The 25,554-nt window shown below is 30.3% G+C and overlaps 3 protein-coding genes and 3 long non-coding RNA genes across 14 annotated transcripts in view; 2 read left to right on the forward strand and 4 right to left on the reverse strand.

The window, feature by feature from the left end:
- Nucleotides 1-1,548: 1,548 nt before the first annotated feature.
- Nucleotides 1,549-7,273, reverse strand: LOC115891820. Its single transcript, XR_004051916.1, has 10 exons — nucleotides 7,201-7,273; nucleotides 6,867-7,135; nucleotides 6,572-6,804; nucleotides 6,096-6,301; nucleotides 5,611-5,750; nucleotides 4,848-5,022; nucleotides 4,284-4,458; nucleotides 2,984-3,166; nucleotides 2,227-2,398; nucleotides 1,549-1,737 (listed from the first exon to the last, which is right to left on the reverse strand). It is a non-coding gene; the product is annotated as an uncharacterized LOC115891820 (long non-coding RNA).
- Nucleotides 7,274-7,397: 124 nt separating this feature from the next.
- On the reverse strand, nucleotides 7,398-8,655 carry LOC115891821. The gene is made up of 3 exons (XR_004051917.1): nucleotides 8,386-8,655; nucleotides 7,826-8,107; nucleotides 7,398-7,710 (listed from the first exon to the last, which is right to left on the reverse strand). It is a non-coding gene; the product is annotated as an uncharacterized LOC115891821 (long non-coding RNA).
- A 3,771-nt stretch (nucleotides 8,656-12,426) lies between these two features.
- LOC115891824 lies at nucleotides 12,427-14,724 on the reverse strand. Its single transcript, XR_004051918.1, has 4 exons — nucleotides 14,578-14,724; nucleotides 13,955-14,095; nucleotides 12,712-13,754; nucleotides 12,427-12,589 (listed from the first exon to the last, which is right to left on the reverse strand). It is a non-coding gene; the product is annotated as an uncharacterized LOC115891824 (long non-coding RNA).
- Nucleotides 14,725-15,185: 461 nt separating this feature from the next.
- Nucleotides 15,186-17,672, forward strand: LOC115891822 (pre-mRNA-processing factor 19). The gene is made up of 9 exons (XM_030912387.1): nucleotides 15,186-15,341; nucleotides 15,422-15,571; nucleotides 15,631-15,899; nucleotides 15,953-16,147; nucleotides 16,210-16,411; nucleotides 16,588-16,773; nucleotides 16,827-16,961; nucleotides 17,124-17,328; nucleotides 17,395-17,672. Exons 1-9 carry the CDS (start codon nucleotides 15,323-15,325, stop codon nucleotides 17,537-17,539), a joined length of 1,506 nt encoding a protein of 501 aa, XP_030768247.1. The 5' UTR covers nucleotides 15,186-15,322; the 3' UTR covers nucleotides 17,540-17,672.
- A 222-nt stretch (nucleotides 17,673-17,894) lies between these two features.
- Nucleotides 17,895-20,890, forward strand: LOC115891823 (epsilon-sarcoglycan). 2 transcript variants are annotated; one of them, XM_030912388.1, is made up of 6 exons: nucleotides 17,895-18,304; nucleotides 18,359-18,598; nucleotides 18,655-18,829; nucleotides 18,897-19,114; nucleotides 19,241-19,315; nucleotides 20,473-20,886. In XM_030912388.1, exons 1-6 carry the CDS (start codon nucleotides 17,997-17,999, stop codon nucleotides 20,654-20,656), a joined length of 1,200 nt encoding a protein of 399 aa, XP_030768248.1. In that variant the 5' UTR covers nucleotides 17,895-17,996; the 3' UTR covers nucleotides 20,657-20,886. The 2 variants fall into 2 exon arrangements, with proteins under 2 accessions (XP_030768248.1, XP_030768249.1); XM_030912389.1 differs by lacking the exon at nucleotides 19,241-19,315 and having other exon boundaries at nucleotides 20,473-20,890.
- An 823-nt stretch (nucleotides 20,891-21,713) lies between these two features.
- Nucleotides 21,714-25,554, reverse strand: part of LOC115891826 (kinase D-interacting substrate of 220 kDa B) — a 34,976-nt gene continuing 31,135 nt past the window's right edge. For 5 of the 8 annotated variants that reach the window (XM_030912396.1, XM_030912392.1, XM_030912390.1 and 2 more), the window contains exons 26-27: nucleotides 23,280-23,471; nucleotides 21,714-23,185 (exon numbers count right to left, since the gene is read on the reverse strand). In XM_030912396.1, the coding sequence (XP_030768256.1) occupies nucleotides 22,416-23,185; nucleotides 23,280-23,471 (962 nt within the window). In that variant the 3' untranslated portion in view covers nucleotides 21,714-22,415. Of the gene's footprint in view, nucleotides 23,186-23,279; nucleotides 23,472-25,554 lie in introns of those variants that run through there. The other 3 variants (XM_030912391.1, XR_004051919.1, XM_030912398.1) reach the window with 3 other exon arrangements.

Consider the following 25,554-nt stretch of genomic DNA (forward strand, 5'->3'; position numbering starts at 1 on the left):
GCGATATCCCCAAAGCTGTTTACAGCAACACTAGAAGAAATCTTCCGTCAACTGGACTGGACCAATAAAGGATTGAAAATAGATGGGGAATATCTTATTAACAATCTAAGATTCGCTGATGACATAGTTCTAATTGTCAATAGTCCTGAAGAACTACAAGCCCAAATTAACGAACTAAATACAGCCAGCAGTAAAGTAGGTCTCAAAATTAATGTATCTTCTACAAGCAAAAACTAAAGTAATGTACAACGAACTAGTAGACAGAAAAGACATTCTAATAAATATCACAACACTAGAAATAGTAGAAGATTAAATATGTTTGGGACAATTAATACAGACCTCGGTATCTCTACCACCAGAATTCAACAGAAGAATTAAGTTAGCATGGAGTACTTATGGAAGAAACTCAATCATATTCAAATCCAGAATGCCACTTTATCTAAAGAAGAAAACATTCGACCAATGTGTACTACCAGTCATGACCTAGGCAGGCGAAACCTGGACAGTTAAAACGGACATTATAAAGAAACTGCCGGTCGCAGAACGCTCAATGGAACGAAATATTCTGGGAATAACCAAGAGAGACCATAAAAGAATAGAGTGGATACGACAAAAGACCCTCAAAAGTCAAATCCCTCAAGTGGCAATAGGTAGGATACCTGGCAATAAGGACGGACAACAGATGGGCCAGAAAAATTACAGCATGGTACCCACAAGGAATTAAGAGACCTAGAAGACCATGATATTAGGAAATTAGCGGGGATAACTTGAGCTCGCATAGCCAACAATAGACAACAATTGGCCCAACTACAAAGAGATTATCTAAATATGTGACGGAGGCTACACCATAGTGTTTGTTGAACAATCTGTTGATGATGACTACAGGTAAGAAAGTATCTTCTTACAGCTTCACAATTTTCTAGATTTTGAGATCTGTTTTTTTTATTTTTTAGATAAAATCATCTGCATCAAAATTGAAGTGTACAAATAAAATATATTGGATGTCTAAGTACGAAATTATTTTATGAAAAAAAAAACGTATAAATAAGTGGCAAATTTGTGAGTTATTTTGGTAAACCATAATATTTATTATTATAAGACAAAATTCTAGTTTATAATTATATTTGTATTTTTATAGTCATTATATCAATACTAATACTTTTTTTCTTTTTTGTATCAAACTTCCAGGGAATATTTATCGAAAATCTGAATCCAATTATATATTCCTTCACCATAAAGTCAAGAAAATCTTAGAAAACGGAAAAAAGAAATAAATATATGGACATGGATAGGATTAGAGGATAAAATTTTGAGATATTAGTAGCAGCTGCCAAATTGTTTTGGTTTTTCAAATAGCTACTCGCTACGGTGAGAACAACAATTATTACTTTATATTATTTTTTAACCTCTTATTGTTACCTTTTCTCAAGATTTGATATGAGCATATTAATAAACTCTTCAAAAAACTAATGTTTATTTAATATTTTTTTTTTTTTTTTTTCTGATTTTTTAATTTTTGCAAGAATTTGAAGATGGGAGGACGCCTGATACAATTATATAGTAAGAGGATAAAAACCAATAAACAAATTTATTGAAACAATAACAATATTAATGAAGCTAACGAACCTTGGTGAGGCATTGAGGAGTATTGAGTCTGCTTTATGTCGAGTGAAAGAGGAAAGTGAGGAGTAGGAGCAACTGTTGGGGATATCCATTGTTAAGAAAATGTAGAGATATCTAAAAAATAAAGTAAAAATAATATTAAAAAAAGGAATAACGATCTATGTAAATATTAAAATAAATATATTTTTATTAATGCAATAACTATGTTTTTTAAATTAATAATTTGTATATACCCTATGAGAAAAAAAACAGCATTATAGTGGCTTTTGAAATAATAATTATTGATGACAATTATTTCTGCCAGGTAGATCACAATATATCATTTATAAAAAATTAGTATAAAAATTAAATAATGAAATGTTAAAAAAATTCAAAGTTCATATTTTTTTAAATTTTGTATAATAATCGGTATGTTTGAAACCTTTTTCCTTTTTTTCATTTAAATATTATTTTTGACAAGTTTTTATATCGATATTTAATAAATAACATATAGAAATAGACGTTGACCTCAGAGACCTGTGCAGCTGGAATATTATGAAAACTTATCATAATTTTCAAGCTTGTCGATGAAGTTTAGTAAGAAAAAAGAGATAAATAACTTACCATTAATAAAAGACTGCGACCACTTTTCAACAGCTATTAAGTACAGTCCTAAATGGTCTTTCTAAGTCTTTTCTTGCAAGTTTCATTCCATTTAAAGCTTTTTGATGTCCACCATAATATTTACAGATAGTACGGCTTGTGGATTTTTAACAGCAATTGTCCCAGCTTATACCTAAAATTCCAAAAAAATATTAAGTAAATTTTAACTATACTAATTTTGGAAGATTTCTAAAAACAAGATTAATAAAAACAAAACAAAAAAGATTAATTAAAATTATATTTATTAAAATAGAAGAAAAATATTAAACGGCTCAGCCCTCAACAACTCGCAACCATTTTTTTTCTTGTTTATTAAAATATGTATATATTTATTGCGTTTATTCTAGTGGGAACATTAATATATCGTCAAGGTGTGTGTGACGAGTTCTGTAATTTTAAACCAAACAGTTTTGAATAGCGAACGTTGACAATTTGGCGAAGGATTTTTTTAAATAGTTAATTGTGTGTTGTAATCAGCGATAAATTGTGTGTATATAGTGCGAAAATAAATCCGTTAAGCATTTTATCGTCAGTTTAAATTAGTGGACAAACAGAATCCGTAACAATATGCAACCAGTAATACAGTATCAGCATTTTATTTTATCCTGCCTATTTTTAATAGTTGTTGGCTTTTCTAATATTGGAACAAAAGCGCTTGTATATATTTAAAAAAAAATTCAAGCTGTCCAATAAAATTAAAGGTAGATAAATAACTTACCATTGATGAAGAACTGGATCTCCTCTAACAGCTATTAAGTAACAGCAGTTCAAAATGGTTTTCCTTGATTTTTTTTTCTCAGGAGTTTCTCATTTCATTTAAATCTCTTTTATGACCACCATACATATTATTTGCAGCTAGTATGTCTTATCGGTGTCTAATAGTCATTGTCCTATCGTATGCCTAAATAAAAAAAAATATTAGGTAATTTTTTATTATAGCAATTTTTGAAGCTATCAGAAAACAGACAATAACATAAATTATGATAATATTTAGAACTATGTAACAACAAATAATAGACATTTTTATAATTTGAATAAGTTATAAAGAGTTGTATAAAATTAAAAACTTTTATTGATAACTTCAGAAATGATATAAAAAAAGTGTAAAATTCATGATAAAGAAAAATAACATTATTATAATGAGTTACTAATAATCCAAAAATAAATATCTAATTTACTAGATATATAGAAAAAGAAAAAAATAATATTTAGTAATAACTCGTAAATTTATTGTGTTATTTTGGTGATAACTTTAATAATTTTGAAATAAATTTAAAAATATGCAACCAGTAAAACACTGTTAGCATTTTATTTTTTCCACTTTAACTGGCCATAACTTTTTAATTTTTTGAGCTCTAATATTAATTAAAAAAACAATTATATTAGTTTTCCAGTCAAGTTTTAATGCGGTTTTATTATTATAAATGTCATACACTCTCAAGTATCACCCAGTTATTGGTAAAACTGTATATTTTTAAGTGAAATGTCCTAAAAATTAAAAAAAGAGAAATACATAATAATTTTGGTGTATTTTTTATTAAATTCTGATAAAACTATTACAATGAAAGGGCAGGAGTGTCTTTCAGAAATTAAAAAATGTGCCACCTAATATACTTTTAATGTATAGGGTCTTCCATTTAAAAAATACACATTAAAACTTGAGCTAAAACTTTATAATTTCTTTTTTTTAATGAATGTTCTAGCTTCTAAAATAAAAAAAAGTTAAAACCTGTTAAAATTTAGAACAAAATAAAATGCTAACACTGTACAAACTGCAGAGTATGAATATTCTGCAAAATTTAATAATTTTACAGAATTTTCAAGCTTATCAATGCCAATTCATAAAAATATATAGAGAGTATTTCACGTAACTAGCTCATTAAAAGTGTTTTAAGATGAAATTTAGTCTAAATTAAACTAGTTATAGACTTTAGAGAAAAATATATACCCTGAAAAACTTTTAATGAACCAGTTGTATGAAAATCTCCTCTGTATATAAAATGATCAAAATAACTTACCATTATTAAAAGGTAACAGATGTCGAGCCCAACCCTGGTTCTATTAACTTTACATCCTGAAACGACTGACATTTTTCTGTATCCAATCAAATATTTTCCTTCAAAGCTGCAATTTGTTCGTTGAGTTGTGACAGCAGCTGTAAAAATTTCCATTACGATCAATTTCTTCAGCTCACTAAAAGCACAAAAAAAATAAAATATAAAAAATTTAAATAGGTGATAAAAAAAATTATGACGTCAGTTTGTTCATACTAAATTTATCGTAATTTTCAACCTTGTCAAAGAAATTTAATAAAAAAAAATAAAATAAATAAATCAGACGTCTAAATGCAAAACCCGAAAATTGAGATCTATAGACCATTTAATTCATTATCCCAAGAGAAACTCTGAATTACATTTTTATGCAAGATATTTTCAAGAAATAATACACCAGATAAATTCAGTCAGGTAGATTTATTATTCTTTCTACTATTCATAATATTTTAAAAAATTTTTAGTGTATTTTGTAAAATTGATTTCAGTGGACTTGTCAGGTTTTGCATTTAGACGCCTGAAATAACTTACCATTGATGAAGGACTGCATCCACTCTAACAGCTATTAAGTACAGTCCTAAATGGTCTTTCTGAGTCTTTTTCTGCAAGTTTCATTCCATTTAAAGTTTTTTGATGTCCGCCATAATATATTATTTGCAACTAGTACTACTTGTTGACTTCTAACAGCAACTGTCCCATTGTATACCTAAAATTCAAAAAAAGTATTAAGTAATTTTTTAATGAATCAATTTTTAAAGATTTTTGAAAACAAAAAAAATATATTAATATTTAGAACTTGTTTAGAACTATGTAAAATCATAAATATACGGCTATTATACCAATTTAAATAAGTCACAAACAATAAAGATCTTAAATGGACTCTAATAAAAAATAATTATAATTTTTATATTAATATTTACGGTTTTAACGATCGAAAAAAATATAAATAAGGTATCTGCTGTACTAAAAATATCAAAATAAAAAATCAACTTATATTTACCAATACCGTAATTTTATTGCTTATCTTAGTGGAAATTTTAACTAATTATTAAAAACCAGATTTAAAAACTGCATTTTTTTCCAGATCGCTATATATGCAACTAGTAATACAGGGTCTGTATTTTTATTTTTTGTCCTGCCTTTAATGATTTTTTTATTATTGTTTTAGTTCACAAAAGAAAATAGAAATAGAGCCTGTTAATATTGAGCCAAAAGAGCTTGAATACGATGGAAAATTTAATATTTTTATAAGATTTTTAAATTTTATAAGAATAAGTTGAGAGGCATAACTTACCATTATTAAAAGGCAACAGGTATTGAAGTCAATCCAGTAAATAGCATTTTTCTGTGTCCATTAAAGATTTTCCATTAAAACTGGAACTTGGACTGGAAACAGCTGTCAAAACGTCCATTAATACCAATTTGTATTGCTTACTAAAAATACAAAAAATAAATAAGCAAATTTTTATAAAGTCAGTTTCTTCACATTTTGGAATAAAAAAATATGTGTTTTTTAATATGTTAGGTAGATATTAAAAAAATAAACATAATAGTAACTCTTTAAAATATTTCAAATATTCATAGATTTTTACAAAAAGAAAACATACTAAATAAAATTAAAATAGTCTGATACAAATTTGTAAATAACTACAGAGATTGAAAAAAATATATTAATATATTTTCAATCTCAAACTTATTTTATTTTGAATTTGAAGCCTACAATTTTGTAGTTAAATACAAATGTTATAGCCTTAAAAAATAATAATAAAAATAACTTACCATTTTCATAGCACAATGGTAATGAAGGCCAATCAATCCAAATACTATTGATTGTATCTTGAAATTGTCATTTGTAGGTAAAAAATTCAGTATCATTCCATTCAAAAAATTCCTCCGGCATTCATCAAACTTATGTACAGTTCTAACTCATTTGCAGATTTGTAACATCAAACTGTTAACGCCCAGTACATCACTCGAACAGATATCTAAAAATAAAAAAATAAACAAATATTAATAAGTATATTAATTTGTATTAATGTAGGAAATTAAAATTAATAAGAAAACATTGTAATATCAATATAGATAGGCAAAATAAAAAATAAGTTGATTTGAATAAAAAAATTCTCCTAATAAATTTAAAATTAAATATTGCACCTAAAGTTATTGAAATATACACATTGTGTGTAAAATATGTCATAACTTCCAAGCTTTCCAAAAACTTTAATAGGAACGAAAATAATGTGAAAAAAACTTACCATTTTTGAGAGATATCTGCGTTGTTGAAGTCAATTTAATGTCCTGTATCTACTGTAGAATAAATTGGTCATTTGTGAGCCTTTTCGCAGTTTAAATTATGCCAAAACTTCTTTGGTGTTTCTAATAATTCATCCAAGTTGTTATAACAGCTGCCATTCTACATTTCCACTAATAGATATGCTTGTATAATACACAAATAAATGAAACTTGATGTCCAAGATACCAATAACATCTATAAATAAAATAAAAGTTGTGATAAGTATTTACTTTTTGTAACTAGATGAAAAAAATTACCTTAATACAGTTGCTCCAAATTTCATTCAAAAAACTTCCGTTACAGCCAACAAAATCCTCCTCCTTTCCTCAAACATCTTCTCTCTCCTTTCCTTCTATTTCAAAGCAATCCTCTTCTCTGTCCTCTTCTATTTTCCAAGTTTCACCAATTCTTAATTCAACCACTTATATAACTAATTTATACAAATTTCAGGCGTCTTACAAACATTTTTTAAAAAGGGGGAAAAGGGATCTAATGCTACAACAAACGACTACGCTAGCGCACCTACCTAAAAAAAGAAAAACACTTTTTTTAGCCAAAGAAAGTGATAAATATAAAGTTATATAAATTTACCTGATGGCATCTAGAAGATGGCGCTAATCCTGCTGTTGTCCCCCAAAAAAATTCATTCCAAAGCAGTATAGTACTAAAAAGATTTATGCAGGAACAAACAGAATTTAATTTTAGTAACAAAAATAAATTACTAATACTTTAATTCTCATTATAATGTAAAATTACATTATTTACTAATTTACGTTTAATTAAAAATCACTAAAAAAAATTAAATAATATCAATATTAAAACAAGACGAAAAATAGTTATTTCCAACTGTAATAGAAAAACAATATGCTACCTAATTTTGTCTCTTTGGAGTTATTTTTTATTACCCATTTATTATTGCTAAAAAAACTTTATATTAAAGCCTTGTATAGAGTAAGAAAAAAAGTAAAAATGAATGTAAAAATTGCAAATTAAAAATGAGTACTTAATGCAACATTCTGTAAATGTAGGGAACCTAAAGTTACTGCTTTGGAACCACGACGCGAACCGACTTTTGAAGTTCTCCAAGCCATACTGTATCACCTGTAAGAGAAAAAAAATAATATTAGAATATTTCTAGCAAATACATATGCTAGAAGAAACAAAAAAACAAGCTATAGACAACAAAAAAAACCAATGTAAAAATATAAAAACTCACCATTACATCTTGCTTAAGTTCATTTTCAGTCCCATCATAATAATTAATAATTATACGGCGAAAAAAACAGTGGCGTCTCACTGCTATGGGGCACATCAAATATCCCCAACTCCATGGACTTCGGTCGATCCTGTAGAGTTGACAATAAACACGTTTTCCAGGTATGCGACGGTGCCTGGAACAATCCGAATTTTTTTGGGACTGATCATATGCAGCATGTAGATAGAATTTCTGACTTCTTCAATCTTGTTTTTTAAAATCGCGCTGCGAACCCGGATTGTCCTAAAAAAATGAAAATAAATTAGTTATATAAGTAACTATACAAGTTAAATTAGAATTTAAACTTATATCTACTATAAGTTTTAAAAAAGTTGATCTAATTATTATACAAGTTATTCTACTTTAAATTGAAGCTCATGTATGTTGTAACAAAAAAACTAAAATATACAACACTTATATAAAAAGTATTTTGATTGCTACATGGTGCGATAAAAAAGTTATTTGGTAGGGAGTACAGTAAAAGTTTACAATTTAATCTAATATAAAAAAATTAGACTTACTTTTAACAGGTTTAAGTAAGGCCTGGTTATGCTCGCCTCCTCCCGACATTTTCTGCCTTCAAAATTCGACGCGGGGCAGACCAAGAGAAAAAACAAAAAATGTTTCCACGACCCGCCTGTGAGTGTGTGCTGGTTGCCTTCCTTATGCAGATTCGACCCATTGGTCGACGATTAAGCCTCACCAGTCAGTTCCCATCCCAATTAAGCCGCCTCGTCTGGGGTCACCCTCGTCACCCGTCGGACGGACATCCACCGGGACCCCCTACAGGCGGACCCTCATCATCTTCAATGTGTCCGATATCCCGCCCCCTGCCTCTTCGAGGGTCACGGAATACGTGCACGAAGAAGTCTCGGAGCTTGATTGCCAGGTTGTATCCGGCCGAAGCCTCTAGCATTAGAACACCTAGCTTGTAAACCAGAGGGTGGTGACTCCCTTGGGTACCTCTGCATGCTACACAGGTCATCGATGCCCGAACATCAGGGTTAGGGGTGACCCAAGAAGTCTCCTCTCTCTTGGGGAGGCCGCGCCGCCTCTCTGAGTCATCTTAAGCCGGGGATCCATCGACAAAAACACTGTTAACCAACTGCATCGGCTAACGAAATTCACTAATGTTGAATTAGGAAATTTTATTAACCAACACAGAGAGCTAGCAATGCTCGTGTGAGTGGGGAAGGAGTGTGTGGTGTAGTATTAATATAACGCGCCTAAAAAAAGAAAAAATATTGGGATACCTATAAAAATATTATCGAACACCTATAAAAATGTTACGACAATATATAAATAGGTATATTTATTTTAAATGAAAAAAGATATGGAAAAAAGAGATGCTCCATTTATACCTCAGCAATATTTTATAAGATTTTTCCTTGATTATATTATTATACCAAAAATGTCAAAAATATAAAGATGTTATATGATCTAGGGAAAAAGAGATATAAATTTGATGAATATGGTCAAAAATCAAAGAATTTTTCCATGATGTAACACATAAAAAATAAAAATATACAAGGAGTTTTTAGAGTTGTAACATATTATTTAGAGCTAAAAGTTAAACCTACAGTGTTTCGAATAAATAAAAAATATTAAAGTTATAATTTTTTTTAACAATGAGACATCCTATATATTTTATTACATTTTTAGTTTCTAGTATGAAGACATAAAAAACATTCGATCAAAATTTACCTCAAAATAAGCATACTTTCTGTGTTCGAAATATTTTAATTTTTATAAAAATTCAGTAACAACTGATTTATTTCTTCAATGCAAATTTACAACTAATACTGAATTAGCAAAAATCATTTGTCAACATTAATACTATTTTTTAACATGTAATATTACATAATGCTCTTTAAAAGAGAAATATATTTTAAAATACCAATATCTGAAATCATTACAAAAATGCTGAGACATACATAAATATGTGAGATTCTTAAATAAAAAAAATAGGTAATAAACTTCCTAATGAACATAGCTATATGAAACTTATACAAAAAAACCTACTCATTCAAAATATTCTTAAAATGCGCATATTATATATTTAAACGATAAAGAAAACTCTAAATATGCCCTATAAAAAGAAATTTAAATTAAAAATAGCAATTTACAAAAAATCAAGACATTGAATTCCAAGAGGCGGCCATTTTATTTAAACATTTCTTGACCGAAAAAATTAAACAAAAAATCAAAGATACATTACGTAATTTACCAAAAATGTAGTACTATTATTTTACCCTTATGTAACACGCAGTATAGAAAGTACCGAAAATACATAGTTTTACATACTTATTTATTAATCTACGTATATTATTTAAACAATATTCTTAAAAATTAATAAGTCAATGGGGAACATTGAGAAGAAAGCAGCCATGATGGATATTGCGAAATCCAAAAATTTTGAACTAAAATATCTCAAAAAATACATAAAATTACGGGTACTCACTTTTTCAGGAGGCTAAGCAGGGCACTAGTAACAGATTACGCATAAATTGTGTACACTAAACGCACTTTTTCGTTAGAAAATTTAAAAAAATCGATGCAACGAACGGGAGGACGTGCGAATCCTTCTATTGCAAACGACCAAAGGATGACCGGCGTTGCCAGATTAAAGTGATTCGTAAAATTTAAGCTGCTCATAAAATTAATTTATTTATTACTAATAAAATTGTTTATAGGAAAATTCTTGTAAATTAAGTTTAATTTCGTTCTCAAAAGTTATTATTTACTCAATACGTTCCACTAAAATCGTTTTTTACGTAAGGTAAAATATTTTTATTGTCATAAATAAGAAATAAATAAGTAATTATAAACATAAACACACAAAAATCATAAAATAAACATAAAATGAAGCTGTTTAAATACATTTTTAATGCTATAAATACATCGAAACCAAGAAGAAAGACTATAATGTTAGTACGTAATTACAAGAAGAAATAAAAGAAATTTCTACAAAACAACATTACTGGTACTTGTTTTATTAAAAATATATAGAAAATGCCCTTACTATAGTGCCACTGATCAATTTAAACTAATATAAATTCACAAAAATCACATAGAGAAAAAGATTTGCGACATTTTTTAACAATCCGGCAACATTGAACGAGAATAAAATTCAAAACCTCCACGCAACCGAAACTGACCAATCACGATCGAGCATTTTTTGCTCTTGGATGCCTAGATTTTAATTTTTTTTTAATAAACAGATGGTTTTTATTAAAATTTCAGTAGAATAATATGCTTCCACAGATGCTTCTTAAATTAATTAAACGATTTGTCTTTATTTGTATTTATTCCCTCCAGTATAAAATATCATACAAAACTTATTTTATATTGAAATTATCTAGTACCAAACTGGTACGCACACATTAGATGAACTATAAAATCATGCATTTCTTTAATATTTTAATAAATTATTAAGAAACAAGTGTTTTTATTCAATAAATATCCTTTAGTTTAATAAGAAACTAATTCTATATAGTTAAAAAGTAAGAAATATGAGATAAATTATATAAAGAAACTTCGTAAGTCTTTAACTTGACTCAATGTTGACAGCTCTTACCGGATGTATCTGTTCAACTTTTGGCGCCACAATTTTCAAATTTGAAATTTAATTAAGCTGAAAAATCCTTTATTTACAAGAAAAAATATATTGATAAGTACAAATTATGAGCGAAAAAACGGCGTCCAGTTGGCTGGGAAATGACGATTGAATACATTTGCCATAAATTTACATATAAAATGACAGCGATCATTCATAGTCATCGCTGGCGCTATTTTTTTTTCGATCATATATTACGGTATTATTTATATTATTATTTTAATATTTCGCACAACACGTGAACGCTTATTATGTATTTTCATAGTCAATAAAATTAAATAGAAATAAAACTTTAGATTCCTCTAATTAATCTAATTTCTTAGATTATTTGTGTTATTATACTACGTTTAAAAAGTGCTTTATTAAAAACTCGGGAAATTAAAAGCGATATGTGTCCAAGTTTCTTCTTTTTTTTAATTTTTAAATGCTGTAGCTCCATATCATGTTCATAATAGGTTTAATTAAAACTCTAGAATCAGCTTCAGCAACATTAACAGTTACCTTGTTAAGATTTTTCTATTCTTACACCTAATTTATGTGATTTTCTTAGCATATATGATTTATAAACCATATTTTTCCTAATGGAAGGATGGAAGGATCTCCTCTTGCATTTAAGATATTTTAACATTTATTTTCCAGACAAAGCGTACTATAGTATTAAGGTTAAGACATAATTAATATTAAGAAAGATCGTAATATAAATCACAAACTCACTAAATCTTATCCTTTATTAAGTTAGTCTAGTACTGTGGTCTAGTATAAACACAGGTATAAAACTAATAAGATCAAAACTCAACTTTCACCATATTGTCAAGATTTGGCATTATAGGAAACAAGAAATTACAGTAATTTCGAAAAGAAAATCAAAGTACACGATATTAAATACTGTAATGTATTTTACGACACTCTATCTCCCATTGACGTGTGTATTGTTCTATAAGACTCGTCATGGTAGTACTATTCAATCATAAATCAAATATAAATGATTTATTAATCAAAAAAATTTTAGATATACTTATAAGTCCTGATGCATATTGTAGGTAATATTCATCAAGAAGGATAAATCTACTGCCCTGGAACTGTATAGTCATCGATTTGTTGTACAGAATCTGTAAAAAAAGAAATAAACAGTGTTATATTTCATTATAATTTATATCTACATATTTTACAAAATGCTACAATATTAGAAGTTTAAATATATTTGGTTAAAAAATATTTTAGTATAATTTACCTCAAAATATTTAGTTCCTCTTCAATGCTCAATTTGATAACCAGAGGGTGGTGACTCCCTTGGGTATCTATGCATGCTACATAGGTCATCGATGGCCGAACATCAGGGTTAGGGGGCGACCCGGGTCTGCTCCTCTTTCGGAAGGCTAGCATGATGCTCTGGAGTCGATGTTACTCAGGAAAATGCATTAGCAAAATGCTAGAAAAGCCAGAAGTGACATCATCTGTGGACGTCAGTTTTTTACTAAAAGGCGAATGCGCCAGGAATTGATCGGAAATTAATCCTGATTGTGAGATTTTTAAGTGCTATCGTGTTTAAATTATATTTAAAGACATACAAAATAAACAAATAAAATCCGTAAAATTACAGAGATTCATGGCATATGATTTGAGGAAAATGACATGGAAATGGATCCATTAAAACTGAAATTCTGTACAAGGAATTAAAAGAGCAAAAAAAGTATTAGAAAAATGACTCCATAAGAAAACTAATACAAATAAAAGAAGACTTATTGAAATACCTACAACCAATGGAAGATATTATAGAATCGATGAATGATGTTTCCCACAATGAAGAAAATATGAGAGCCGAACTATTATAGAAAAATGACTGTTAACCATAAACAAAATGAAGTAAAATTCTAAGTAGATGGAATATTGTACCAAACAAAACCTATAGAAATACAGGCAATGGATCGAATATTTTATAAAAACGATAAATAAAATTATTTCCATAATCAAGAAAACGTGGGAGTGAAGCTATAATAGAGATGATAATGAGGAACCATAAAAAATACAACCCTTGATTATACAGACAAGGATATAACTCAGAAAACCATTAAAATTTTTTCTTAATTAAATTTCAAAATTATGAAATCTACTGATGAACATTAAAAACCAGTAAAAATATATTTATTTACCCAAAAGAAATAAAATTTTAGATATACTTATAAGTCCTGATGCATTGTTGGTAATATTAATGAAAAGGATACATAAATGTACTGCCGTGGAACTGTATACATCCATCGATTTGTTGTAGAAAATCTGTAAAAAAGAAATAAATATTATTAGATTTTATTAATTATGCTATAATAATTAAATTAATACTACATAATAATATAATATAAATAATAATAATTATTTTTTGTTTCATATTAATATTAAATAAATCTTAAAAAATATAGTTAGCCAGTTAATAAACACTTAATGAATTTATTAAAGTTATTTTTAAAAATTGGACTTACATTTATAGGGATAAAGAAAAACCAATTCGTAAAACAGAACTATGGCCAAACATTGGGAAAATCAGGATTATTCAAGAGGTGATCCAAGTCTCTTCTTTTAGGTCTTTATGTGGTGGTGTGTATTATTAATAGGTAACGCTTCTAAAAAAGAAAATTATAATTAAACATTATATTAAAACAATACAAAATTGTTAACAAATATATGACGACAATAAAATAGTATTAGCACACACATTTTATTTTATTTGAAAGTATTATAGATTATTAAGAACGGTGGCCTCTTAAGGTATACTAACAACGACTTATTTAAAGACGTAGAAAATACTTGTATGGCTGCACGAATAAACGCCTAAAAAATTACGAGTAAAAAACATCTTTAAACTCTATGCAAAAAAAAATGGTCCAAAAGATACCAACTATCTCTAAATATTGAGCATTATTTTAAGTAACTGTATGTTTAATGATTAATAGGGACATCAATGAGAGTATTTATATTTCCATATACTCAATTTAGAAAAAGGAAATTATGAAAATAGGAAAAATGTATCAGCTTTTAATGATGTAATTCAAATATTTGAAAGTGAAAGAAACTATAGAAATCCGACAAACTAATGGGTACTTACATTTTTAGAAGATTAAACAGGCCTTAAGGAACAGAATACACTCAAATAGTGTACAGAAAAATCACTTTTTCTACCAAAAAATAAGAAAAATTGTAAGAGCGACTCCTGCAAACAAAGGAAAATGTCGTGTGTCAACGTTGTCAGATTGAGCACATGTAAAACAGAATGATAATTTTTTGTTGCATAAATAATTATGTGTCTACAAGAAAATATATTATGTATTCTATCGAAACGAAGTTTGTGTTATATGTTCATTACATTTATCATGATTTTGTAACGGTTAATTTAATTTTAAACTTACAAAAATATTTAGATTTTTTTTAGGATTTCGTTAATATCATGGCAACCTTGGAAACGTTTTAGTTCATAATTTTCCCACTTTTTCCACAATGGCGCCACCTACGTTCTTCTTCTATTTTGTTTTTCAGGTCTGAACAGAACGGTAACCACAGAATAAAGGCTATATTCTTCTTCTTTTCATATTTCTGGTTCTGAACATAGTCACCCACAGATTCGTCATATATTTTTTTCTTCTTTATTTTTATATGGCTCGAACTTATGGGTCATTTTGCCAGTATCCAGAAAAAAATAATCAAAAGGAGAGAACTGAAACTATAATCTTTGGACAATAAATTGACATTTAAAGACGCCAAGCAAATGTGTTTTTGTGATTTTTTCGGTTTATAAACTATTTTTCCCGTAAATTAATTTCGCCAATCGATATTGTGTGTATGTAACTCTCAAAATGTCTTTGGTGTGCGCTAGTAAGTACTCCCACATTCGTTATTTCTTTAATATCTAAACAGTTTTAAGTACCGGCAACGACTAACCTTACAATTTCTAGTTTCTAACGAAGTACCCGATCATCCAGTGGTTTCTCCCTCGTCAGGAGCCGTTTTCGAGAAAAGAATAATCGAAAAATACATCCAAGAAAACGGGGTCGACCCTATCACCGGCAAAGAACTCACCCCAGATGAACTAATCGAGATCAAAAGTAATGCCTTTATACCTTCAAAAACCTCGATGTTTCTTTAACGAAAACGATTTTTTTAGCTCCACCAATTGTTAAACCTAAACCTCCAAACGCTACAAGCATTCCAGCTACTTTAAAACTACTCCAAGATGAATGGGATGCCGTTATGTTATACAGTTTCACACAGAGACAACAATTACAAACAGCTCGTCAAGAATTAAGTCACGCTTTGTACCAGCACGACGCGGCATGTCGTGTTATTGCTAGATTAAACAAGGAAGTGACAGCGGCTAGGGAAGCCTTGGCTACTTTGAAACCTCAAGCAGGAATCACTGCAGTACCTCAACCTGTAATTAAGTTTTTTTGAGTACATTTCAGAGGCTAAAATGAGTCTTTTTCTAGGCTGTTGCTGCTGAACCTTCAGGTATAGCAGCCCAACCAGTAGAACAAGCTGGTATGAGTGGAGAAGTTATACAAAAATTGCAGGAAAAAGCCACAGTACTTACTCAAGAACGAAAAAAACGAGGAAGGACAGTACCAGAAGAATTAGTGACACAGGATCAGATCAGATCCTTCAAAACTCTAGCTTCCCTTATTGTAAGATACTTTTTTACCTTTTTTAGTAGTTATTAAGGTACTAAACTTTTTTATCTATACAGGGTTTGCATTCAGCTAGTATTCCTGGAATATTAGCTCTAGATGTTCACTCTTCGGATAGCAGCAAGGTTTTAACAGGAGGAAATGATAAAAATGCTACAGTTTTTAATAAAGATACTGAGCAAGTGGTTGCTATTTTGAAAGGACACACTAAGAAAGTTACTAAAGTTATTTATCACTCGAATGAAGACATTGTTTTAACAGGTTAGTGAAATTATTTAAATCTATTGACGTAGTATTATACATACTATTAAAAATTGGCTAAAATTGTCCCTGATGACATCTCTTTTTTTTAATAAACAGATAATTTAACATCACAGATTTTGCTCCATTATATGGACGTTAGGCGTCCTTGTAATATTTTTTAAACTGTGTTTTAGCTTCACCTGATTCTACTATTCGAATCTGGAACGTGCCAACATCCCAAACAACTCTTTTATTAAGATGCCACGATGGACCTGTGACAGGGTTGTCACTTCATCCGACAGGGGACTATGTTTTATCTACGTCAGAGGATCAACACTGGGCGTTTTCTGATATAAACACAGGAAGATTATTGACTAAAAGTAACTTAATAAATATGAGTCTCTATTTCTATTAATAATTTTTAAAATTACAGTTTCAGACAATTCAAATGTACCATTGACCACAGCCCAGCTTCACCCAGATGGTCTTATTTTTGGTACCGGTACCGCAGATTCTCAGGTGAAAATCTGGGATCTTAAAGAGCAAAGCAACGTCGCCAACTTTACTGGTATGTATATTGAATTTTTTTTTTATTTTCAAAATAATGTTTAACAAAGGGATTGGCCTGTTTTAAAATGAGTTTTTAAGTGTTACGATCAGTTTTTTACATGTAAAAAACATAGTTTTTACTGCTTTTACATGCCCGTTCTTGAGTTTTTACGTTTTTTAGGTCATTCTGGTGCTATAACTACGATTTCCTTCTCCGAAAACGGATACTATCTGGCAACAGCAGCTGACGACGCTTGCGTCAAGCTGTGGGATTTACGGAAACTGAAAAATTTCAAGACTTTACAGCTGGACGAAGGCTATCAGATTAAGGACTTGTGCTTTGACCAAAGCGGTACTTATTTGGGAGTGGCTGGTACAGATGTTAGGTATAACCGATATTTTAATGTAAAATTTTACAGTGTAAATTAATTATATTTCGTTTTTTTCCGCAGGGTATACTTGTGTAAACAATGGCAGGAATTAAAAGTTTTTAACGATCACACTGCTACAGCTACTGGTGTGAGATTTGGCAAGCACGCGCGATTTGTAGCGTCCACATCGATGGACAGGACGCTGAAATTATACGGTTTAGACTAATTAAGTAATTATGAGTTATTTTAAGACATAATTTGAAAATACAGTTATATAAGTAATATTTTATTTCCATTGTTTGATCGTATTTCAGTAATTGTGTAAATGAAACGGATTTTAATAAATAATTAAGCTAAAACTTTGTTTCTATTTCTTATAAACCATTCAAATTTAAAACAATGTAAAAAAAGCGCTAAATTTTGTTTTGTACTTGAATGCATTATCCACAGATTAAAAACAGATCAAAACTAGTTTTTTTACACTACGTTTTTATAAGGTTTTTATCCCCAACCCTGATATATCGATATAGTTCCATTTATCGATATACGGTTCCCATCCCTACGCGTAGTTCGAACACTTCACTACCAGGTGCCGCGCGCGTCGGAAAATTTAAAAATAAACAAATCCCGAAATCGATTTTCCTAATTTTTCGTTTTCCAGGACAATAACAAGCAACACAGAAATGATTCTTAAGATATTATGGCTCTTTTTTCCCGTAATTGTCTGTGCCAAAGACTACAACGTGTTAATGAGCGAGGTTTTCGAAATAACCATCGATCCAACTATGTTCAACTGGACGTACGAAGGCAGAAAAGATCAATTCGTCTACGAAGCGACCCTAGCTAATTCTCCAGACTTACCGTCTTGGATTCATTATATTTACAGCGAAAAACATCACTGTGGCTTTTTGTATGGCGTTCCTCCTAACAGAAATCAACCTATTGTTCCCCTAGAAGTAGTAGGATTAAATAAAGTTGACTATGATACAAGGTAACGATACTTTCGAGTTTCTTTCTATTTACAATCATTTTTAACTTCATATAGGATCGAGAATATAAATATAGTGATTCAGGAAAAACTTGGCCCTGCTACATACGAGGTTCATATGAAAATTGATAATTTGAATGTGGATGATATGTTTGAAGTAGATAGAATGGAGTCTTTGAAAGAGATTTTCAGATCACAGTTATGGAAGGATTCTGAAGAAGACCTCTATGTGACATTTTTAGAGAGTGCCATTGATATGGGGGCTAGAAAACCTGCAAACCCTGTTGAAGGAGAAGGGTATATAATCTGGCTTCTGCAAGAATTACTTTAATACCTTCTGAATTTTATTTTAGAGTGATCGTAAGACTAGGGAGTGAAGTAAGTTTTTCATCTGAATTATTACAATTACAAGAAGAAATACGGCCTTTGTATAAAGTCCAACCCTGTCCAAGAAACTATAAGAGGACTTCTGTGGAAAGGTTCTTCAGGGATGTTGGATTTACATTGGATTGGTGTTCATTTAGACTTGTAAGGCAGTTATTATTTATTTATATAATCTTAAATTAAGATTCTGACTTGAAAACCCTATTAACAGATTCATAAAGAAGAAAATAATAATTCTGCAATGCACAAGTCCACTATTGGACATCTAAATGATGATTTCAATGACGAATGGATACCAATTTCGAGACATAGCTTGCCACTTAGGAGTTATAATAATGAATTAATTATTACTATAACTGTACCAATGGTTCTCATGTTAATACTGGTATTTGTATTGACATTTATTCTGTGTTTGCAACATGACGATCTGTAAGTTTAATTTTATATTTATTTATTTGTTAATATTTATATAGTAGGGACCCAAAAATATCTATATTATAGGAAAAATATCAGTTATTACTATTTTTGGTTGTTTCTTAATAATATTATTTACAGGACTGATGAATACAGCGAATTTTTCTTTGATAATTTGTACCATATCTGTATAGATTGGTTTAGTAGTGGTGAAAGGTAAAAATAGCAAAGAGATTTTGCTTTGAGACAGGCTTAAAATGTTTTTTTTTGCGTGGAACTCACATAGGAAAGACCTTTTGATTTTTTTTAAATTGAAATTAATACAAACTAAAAAATATGAAAAAAAACGGCGTCATAGTAATCTTAGAAATAAACTCGCTAGGGCGATCCTTTATACAAGAGCGATTTTGGTTTGTGAAAGGCTTAAATTTTTTTTTTCGGTTAAACTTACGAATTAAAGTCATTTTGATTTGTTTTGAATTGAAATTAATACCAAAAAAATATGAAAAAAAAACGGTGTCGTAGTAACCTTTGAAATAATATCCCTGATAATTTCTGTCAGGGCGATCCTCTATACAACAGTGATTTTGGTTTGTGAAAGGCTTAAAACTTTTTTTTTTCAGTTAAACTTACGTATTAGACATTTTGATTTTTTTTTAATTGAAATTAATACTAACTAAAAAAAAAGATGAAAAAAAAACGGCGTCGTAGTAGCCTTTGAAACGACAATCAATGATAATTTTTGTCGGGGCAATTCTCTTTACAACAGTTATACAAATTTGACGTAAAAATTTGTGTATAATATTTTGTAGAATTTTTTTGTGTGTCTGAAGAACCATAAAATTTTTCTACAGATAAATATTCTAATAATTTTTTCAAGGTTTGATTTGCATTAAATTACTAAAAATACTATTTATTTAAAGATTCTCCATGTAGTAAGTGCTTCTATTAAAAATCTGTTTAAAAAATGCAAGACTTGCCAGAATCTTGCAACAAGACCAAGACTGGACTCTGCAAGACCAAAACTACTTATTAACTGCAGTAAATCTTGATTTCTACACAAAATAAAAAAATAATGTCAATAAAAAGACTAAATATAAGGGAATACATTAATTTTTTACAATTCTCATTAAACAGAAAAGAGCGTTTTTTAAAGAAGGTTTACTAATTTGAAAAAGTAGATTTTTTACTTTTCATAATTTTTTTACACGCCAAAAAATATTACAAATAAGCTCACTTTCTTTTGACACGAAAAAAACTCGAAATTATAACGGATTGTCATTTCAAACGCCACTATGACACGTTTTTTTAGGTAGTAACAAAAAATAACAAACTTACTAATTTTCTCTATCAATTTTTCAATATTCTTCTAGGATTGAACTGTCAGAACACAACGGAATAATATCCAAAAATTCTCCATTTCAACACCTGTCGCTGTCAAATAATACCCTGGGACACGAATACTCTGACAGTCCGAATTCTACCATAAACAGGGGGGTGCACTGTCGTCCAAGTCCCCCACCGTATGTCAGACCAAAATTCAAGCCGGAGATTTGACAAAATGATGAGAAAACTAGCAACGGAAAGACTTGGTATTGCTGAAAAGTTCACAAGAAAAATGTTTGCTGAGCTTTGTAGGAATTAACGTAGTAAAGTGCGTAATAAATAATTGGGTAATACTAGTAGAGCAATTGTCAATGATGCAATAAAAAAATATTGACGAAATAATGATGCTAGTCATAAAAATACTCTGTATGTATTTTATATAGGTACTTATTTATTGTATTTATTTATTTATATTTGTTAAAGATAGTTAAAATAAAATGTCTTTTAATGTGTATTTTATTATTTCTACTCTCCCAGAAGGAAAAGAGCGTATTTTTTACCTTAATTTTCCTTGTTTTGATACTTGACATCGTGACATAATTTTAAAAATCATATATACAGGGTGGTCCGTATTCTATTCGGGAAACTTTCTAGTCAACAAGTCTATTTTTTAAGAGACTTTTTTTACGTAGAGACCAGCGGAAATGTATATTTTTTCTCAGTAGTATAATACAGGTACGGACGAAAAGTTAAAACAAGTAAAAACTTTGGAAATTATTTGGCAAAATGCTAGATAAAAATTAAATTTCTATATCCTGTATCACCGAAACGAACAACAAACTACAAACTTTTTTACTTATTTTTATCTGCAGAATATATTGTTTTCCGAAGATTTTTCCCGAATACAATTTGGACCACCCTGTATACAGGAGGAACAAGTGTGCCAAAAAACCGTATCAGATTTTCTATTTGAAATATTCACTATTTTTTTGTAAAAAGATTGCAGTAAAAATATACTTATATTTTATCAATAAATTCATAAATATATACAGGGTGATTCAAACATATTTTATACTAAAGTTGTGTTCTTTAAAATGAAGTACTGTATACTTTTTCAGCTGAATATATTGTCGCCATAAAGATAAATTTGAATCACCCTTTTCTATGAAAATATTTCTAAAATATGTGCTCTTATTGCCTGCATATTTTTCAGAAAAAATTGTAATAAACCCCTGCATAATTTATTAAAGAACTTGGGAGTGTTACTGGGGATAAAATCTATCTAATCTAATCAAAAAAACAGTTTTTTTATTGCTTCAACTAAAACAATATACAAGTACTTTATTTACAACTCTGCTCCATATTTTACACTAACAATTCTTGGAAATTAAATTAAAAAAATACTGATGAAAATAATTCACAGACAAAAAACTGGTAAATGTATCACTTAAAATCGAACCTATTAGTGATTTAATTTGAACACTGTCTTTATACTACAAACTATTAGTGTTTTAGGACCCTAAATATACCATAACAATTTTGTATAACAAAAATATTTTTAATATTTTATTCTAATCTCATGTTTCATTTGTTAAAATCTCTCCAACGTGAGAAGACAGACGACATTCAAAAATTGACAGAAAAAAACAATTTAAAGTTGATGCAAAATGACAGAGTCAACTGTCATTGTCAGAAAACACACTATACTAAAAAATTAGAGTATATTTTTGAGATAAATAAATAAATCTGACAGTGATAGATGTGGTCTGTCATTTTAACCGACAGAAAAATTGTATTTCCTGTCATTTTTTTGTATGTCGTCTATCCTTGAAATCTTCCCTGTCTCATTGGACATACTTTATACAGACAGATCAAAATATAACACTGGTTTAAGCATTTGGCATTAGTATATCTTTTGATTTTCAAAACACGTCCTGTTACAGACGATAATTTCTATCTAAAAAAATGACAGATCCGTCAAAATTGACAGTTAGTTTTCCCGGGACGGGTTACAGTAAACGTCAGTCAAATGTTCGTCCGACTCCATGGCATTTTGCCTTGACAGATGCCCGTAATTATGTGAGAGACTATTCAAACTATACCTGTCCTCTTTCATGTCTAAAAAACCTCCCTCTGAACCTTCTGAGTCCCCTGAAATCGTCCTGGTTCTGAGCCGATAAGAACTGGAACAGTTCACCTCTGGATCAGCATTATCGCTTATTGGAGCTTGAAACGGCGAGTATTCTGGAGATTCTGTTAAATTTTCTTCACTCCGAGTGTGCTGTTTCTTTTCCTCTAGATCAGGAGAAGGACTTTTTTGACAAAAAGACAGACTCATCGATTCAGAAGTCTTGGTATCCGAGCTTTCTCCAGATTTGTTTGAAGGAGACGAAACTTCAGACACCAAAGGAGTGCTTTCGTTGTCGCTGGTTTCATTTAACTCCGGACTGGATTGTAGTAGTTTTTCCCGGAATTTTTGAAGCTTATCCAGGCTGATCTTCTTGTGGTCTTTGCGCGTAGTCATCTGAGTGTGATCAATACTCTTCGACCTGTTCCTGCAAGGAGGTTTGTGAGGCCGCGAGTCCCGATGACCTAAGCCTAAGGAATTTGGTCTGGCTCTAACCAGAGGCTTTGAAGGATGGGTTTCGTAGACTACAGTGGAGGTGTTGGAGGAAATGCTGACTTTCTGGACCTCTGGATCGGTTTTTATGACGACATGACGGCCTTTGGACGATTCCGAGAAAGACCTACGTTCTTGTACTAGAAAGAAAAAGAAAATTAGAGAGAATATGAAGTGAATAATAAGGAGGGCATTAATAAAAAAATAATGGATGCCCACTAAATAAATCATTACCAGGAGATGGGGGTTGTGAACTGCCTCTAGAGCTTTGTTCGCTCAGACTCTCCGAGTAACCAGCTATGGAAATTCCAACGGGTTGCCAGTGTAAATGTCCTGATGACGATGACTGCAGAATGACGAAATCTGTCTCGCCTAGTCCGCTCGTGCTGTTCGTACGCGATCTGTGGCCGCGCGATGACGTGACATCTATAAACACTCTAGTTGTCACTCTAACCGTCATAGTAAGCACGGCATAGTTTTATATTCATGAAAGATGACGATTGCATCATATCCAACAAGAAATATACGTTTATCTTTGTTTAATCTAGTGAATGAGAACCGTTTCCAGTCCTAAGACAATAAATTAGAAAGTTGTCTCACTCTAAAACATTTAAATGTCCATTCTGCATAAATTTCCTGTACAAAAAAAATATTCTGACGCAATAGTCATCTTTCACGAATCAGACTATACATTCGTACCATTGAATAAAAAAGACCAAGGAAGGAGTATATCGCTAGACTTGGAGAGACCGCGAAGGGGTTTAACTATGACTGACTCTACTACCACAGATTATACAGATTATAATCTTTGTTTTTTCTTTAATGTTTTTCGTGGTTCCAATTTTCGGAATCGGGCACTAGTTAGGTGACTAGCTAGCGCACATAGCACGCCCACTTATGGCCTCTAAAATTGTGCACAGCGCCTGACCGGCACAGTTATTAGAGAGATATCGGAAAACCGAATAGCGTCATCCAGTATTTACGCGTACCTTATCATGGTTACGATATGCGCGAGTCAACGCAACACCCGCTAATAACGTTACCGCCTGACGTAATTTGCGGATCAATTACACTCTTGATTACACCAAGCGCTCTTTCTAAATAACCTCTGATAACGTTTAAAAATTGCTTAAATGGGCATGTGCGGGTATTTGACAACCGGAGCCGGCCGGCGAGATCTTTTATTTTAGGTTATGTTTGAATTGTTTTGAATTATTGCTTTAGTTTTAATTAAATAAATATGACCCAAAATATGGATTCCACCTCTTCCAATACTAAAGAACCTATAAAGAGTCTTAGGTTTACAGCAGATGACGACTTAGCCCTTCTAAGAGAATTTGTTGCTTGTTGTCCTAAACCTATTGGCAGACGTTGAACAATAAAGCACTGGAAATAAGCACTTTAGCTCTTTAGTTTGAAAATACCTAGTAAACAAAACAATTTCAAAGTTTTAAATTCAAAGTTAGGTTAAGTTTAAATAGCGGACGCGACGCGATCAGAATTCTTTCCGATCCGATAACTATAAATGAAGAGAGTTAATACCACCTCACGTAAAGGAAATAACACTTGGCCTTATTAACGTCCATGCACGCTATTCGGTTTAGCAATATCTCTTTATTACGCTGTTTATTGTTCTTTTACGCGAGTTTATTTTGGCGCACAGGAAATTTGACTCGTTTGCACATCGTCATAAAAAACAATTTTCGTACCACGAATTAGGGACAAGATTTTTATCTGTATACTTATAGGATACCTAATCTGTGCTACTACCAACTGGTCAGTGGCGTTCGATTCTTTTTTAATGTTAAAATATAAAGCATAGGGTACACTCTAATATACCAGCTTTTTTCAGAGCTTTTTTGAATAACTAACTGTTAACAATAATAAGGGAATTCTGCAAATTCCAGTCCTGCATTTCCAGACTTATACACTCTGCATAAAGCCAATTATAAACTAAACAAAATAAGCTATACAAGATAAAGACACACAGAAAAGCGCAACAAAATCACAAACATTGTAATTCGTCAAGAGAAAAAATCTGTCAAATAAGCCAGTTACAGAATAAATGGTTACCACGACGGCTTTTTCGTCTTTAATGTGTGAACATAATAGTTTTGGACTTCTTCCTTAGCATTTGTTATTCAATGAAATGTTCTTGAAATATATTAAATATTATGGTCTAAAATTACACATAAAATTTATTTTGCTCCATTTTTAAAACAGAGGTCATATTTTGCTTATTTTTTTTAAATAATATGGGAAATATAATACAGGGTGCTCAATATTAAATAATAATTAATAATTTGTATAATTTGTCATCATCTAATTTGATGTCACACAAAAGTGAAATTAATGTAGGTATTTTTTTGCACTCCAAACATATGAAATTTCACTGCACTGTATATATATATATATATACACAGTGGTCGAAAATTTTAACAAAAACAACATATACCACAAAGCGTTGCATTCAAATTAAAATTTGATACATGCCAGCAACATTGATTAC

This window comes from Sitophilus oryzae, unplaced genomic scaffold (genome assembly GCF_002938485.1).
Source record: "Sitophilus oryzae breed Bouriz unplaced genomic scaffold, Soryzae_2.0 scaffold_119_pilon_pilon, whole genome shotgun sequence".
NCBI lineage: Eukaryota > Metazoa > Arthropoda > Insecta > Coleoptera > Curculionidae > Sitophilus > Sitophilus oryzae.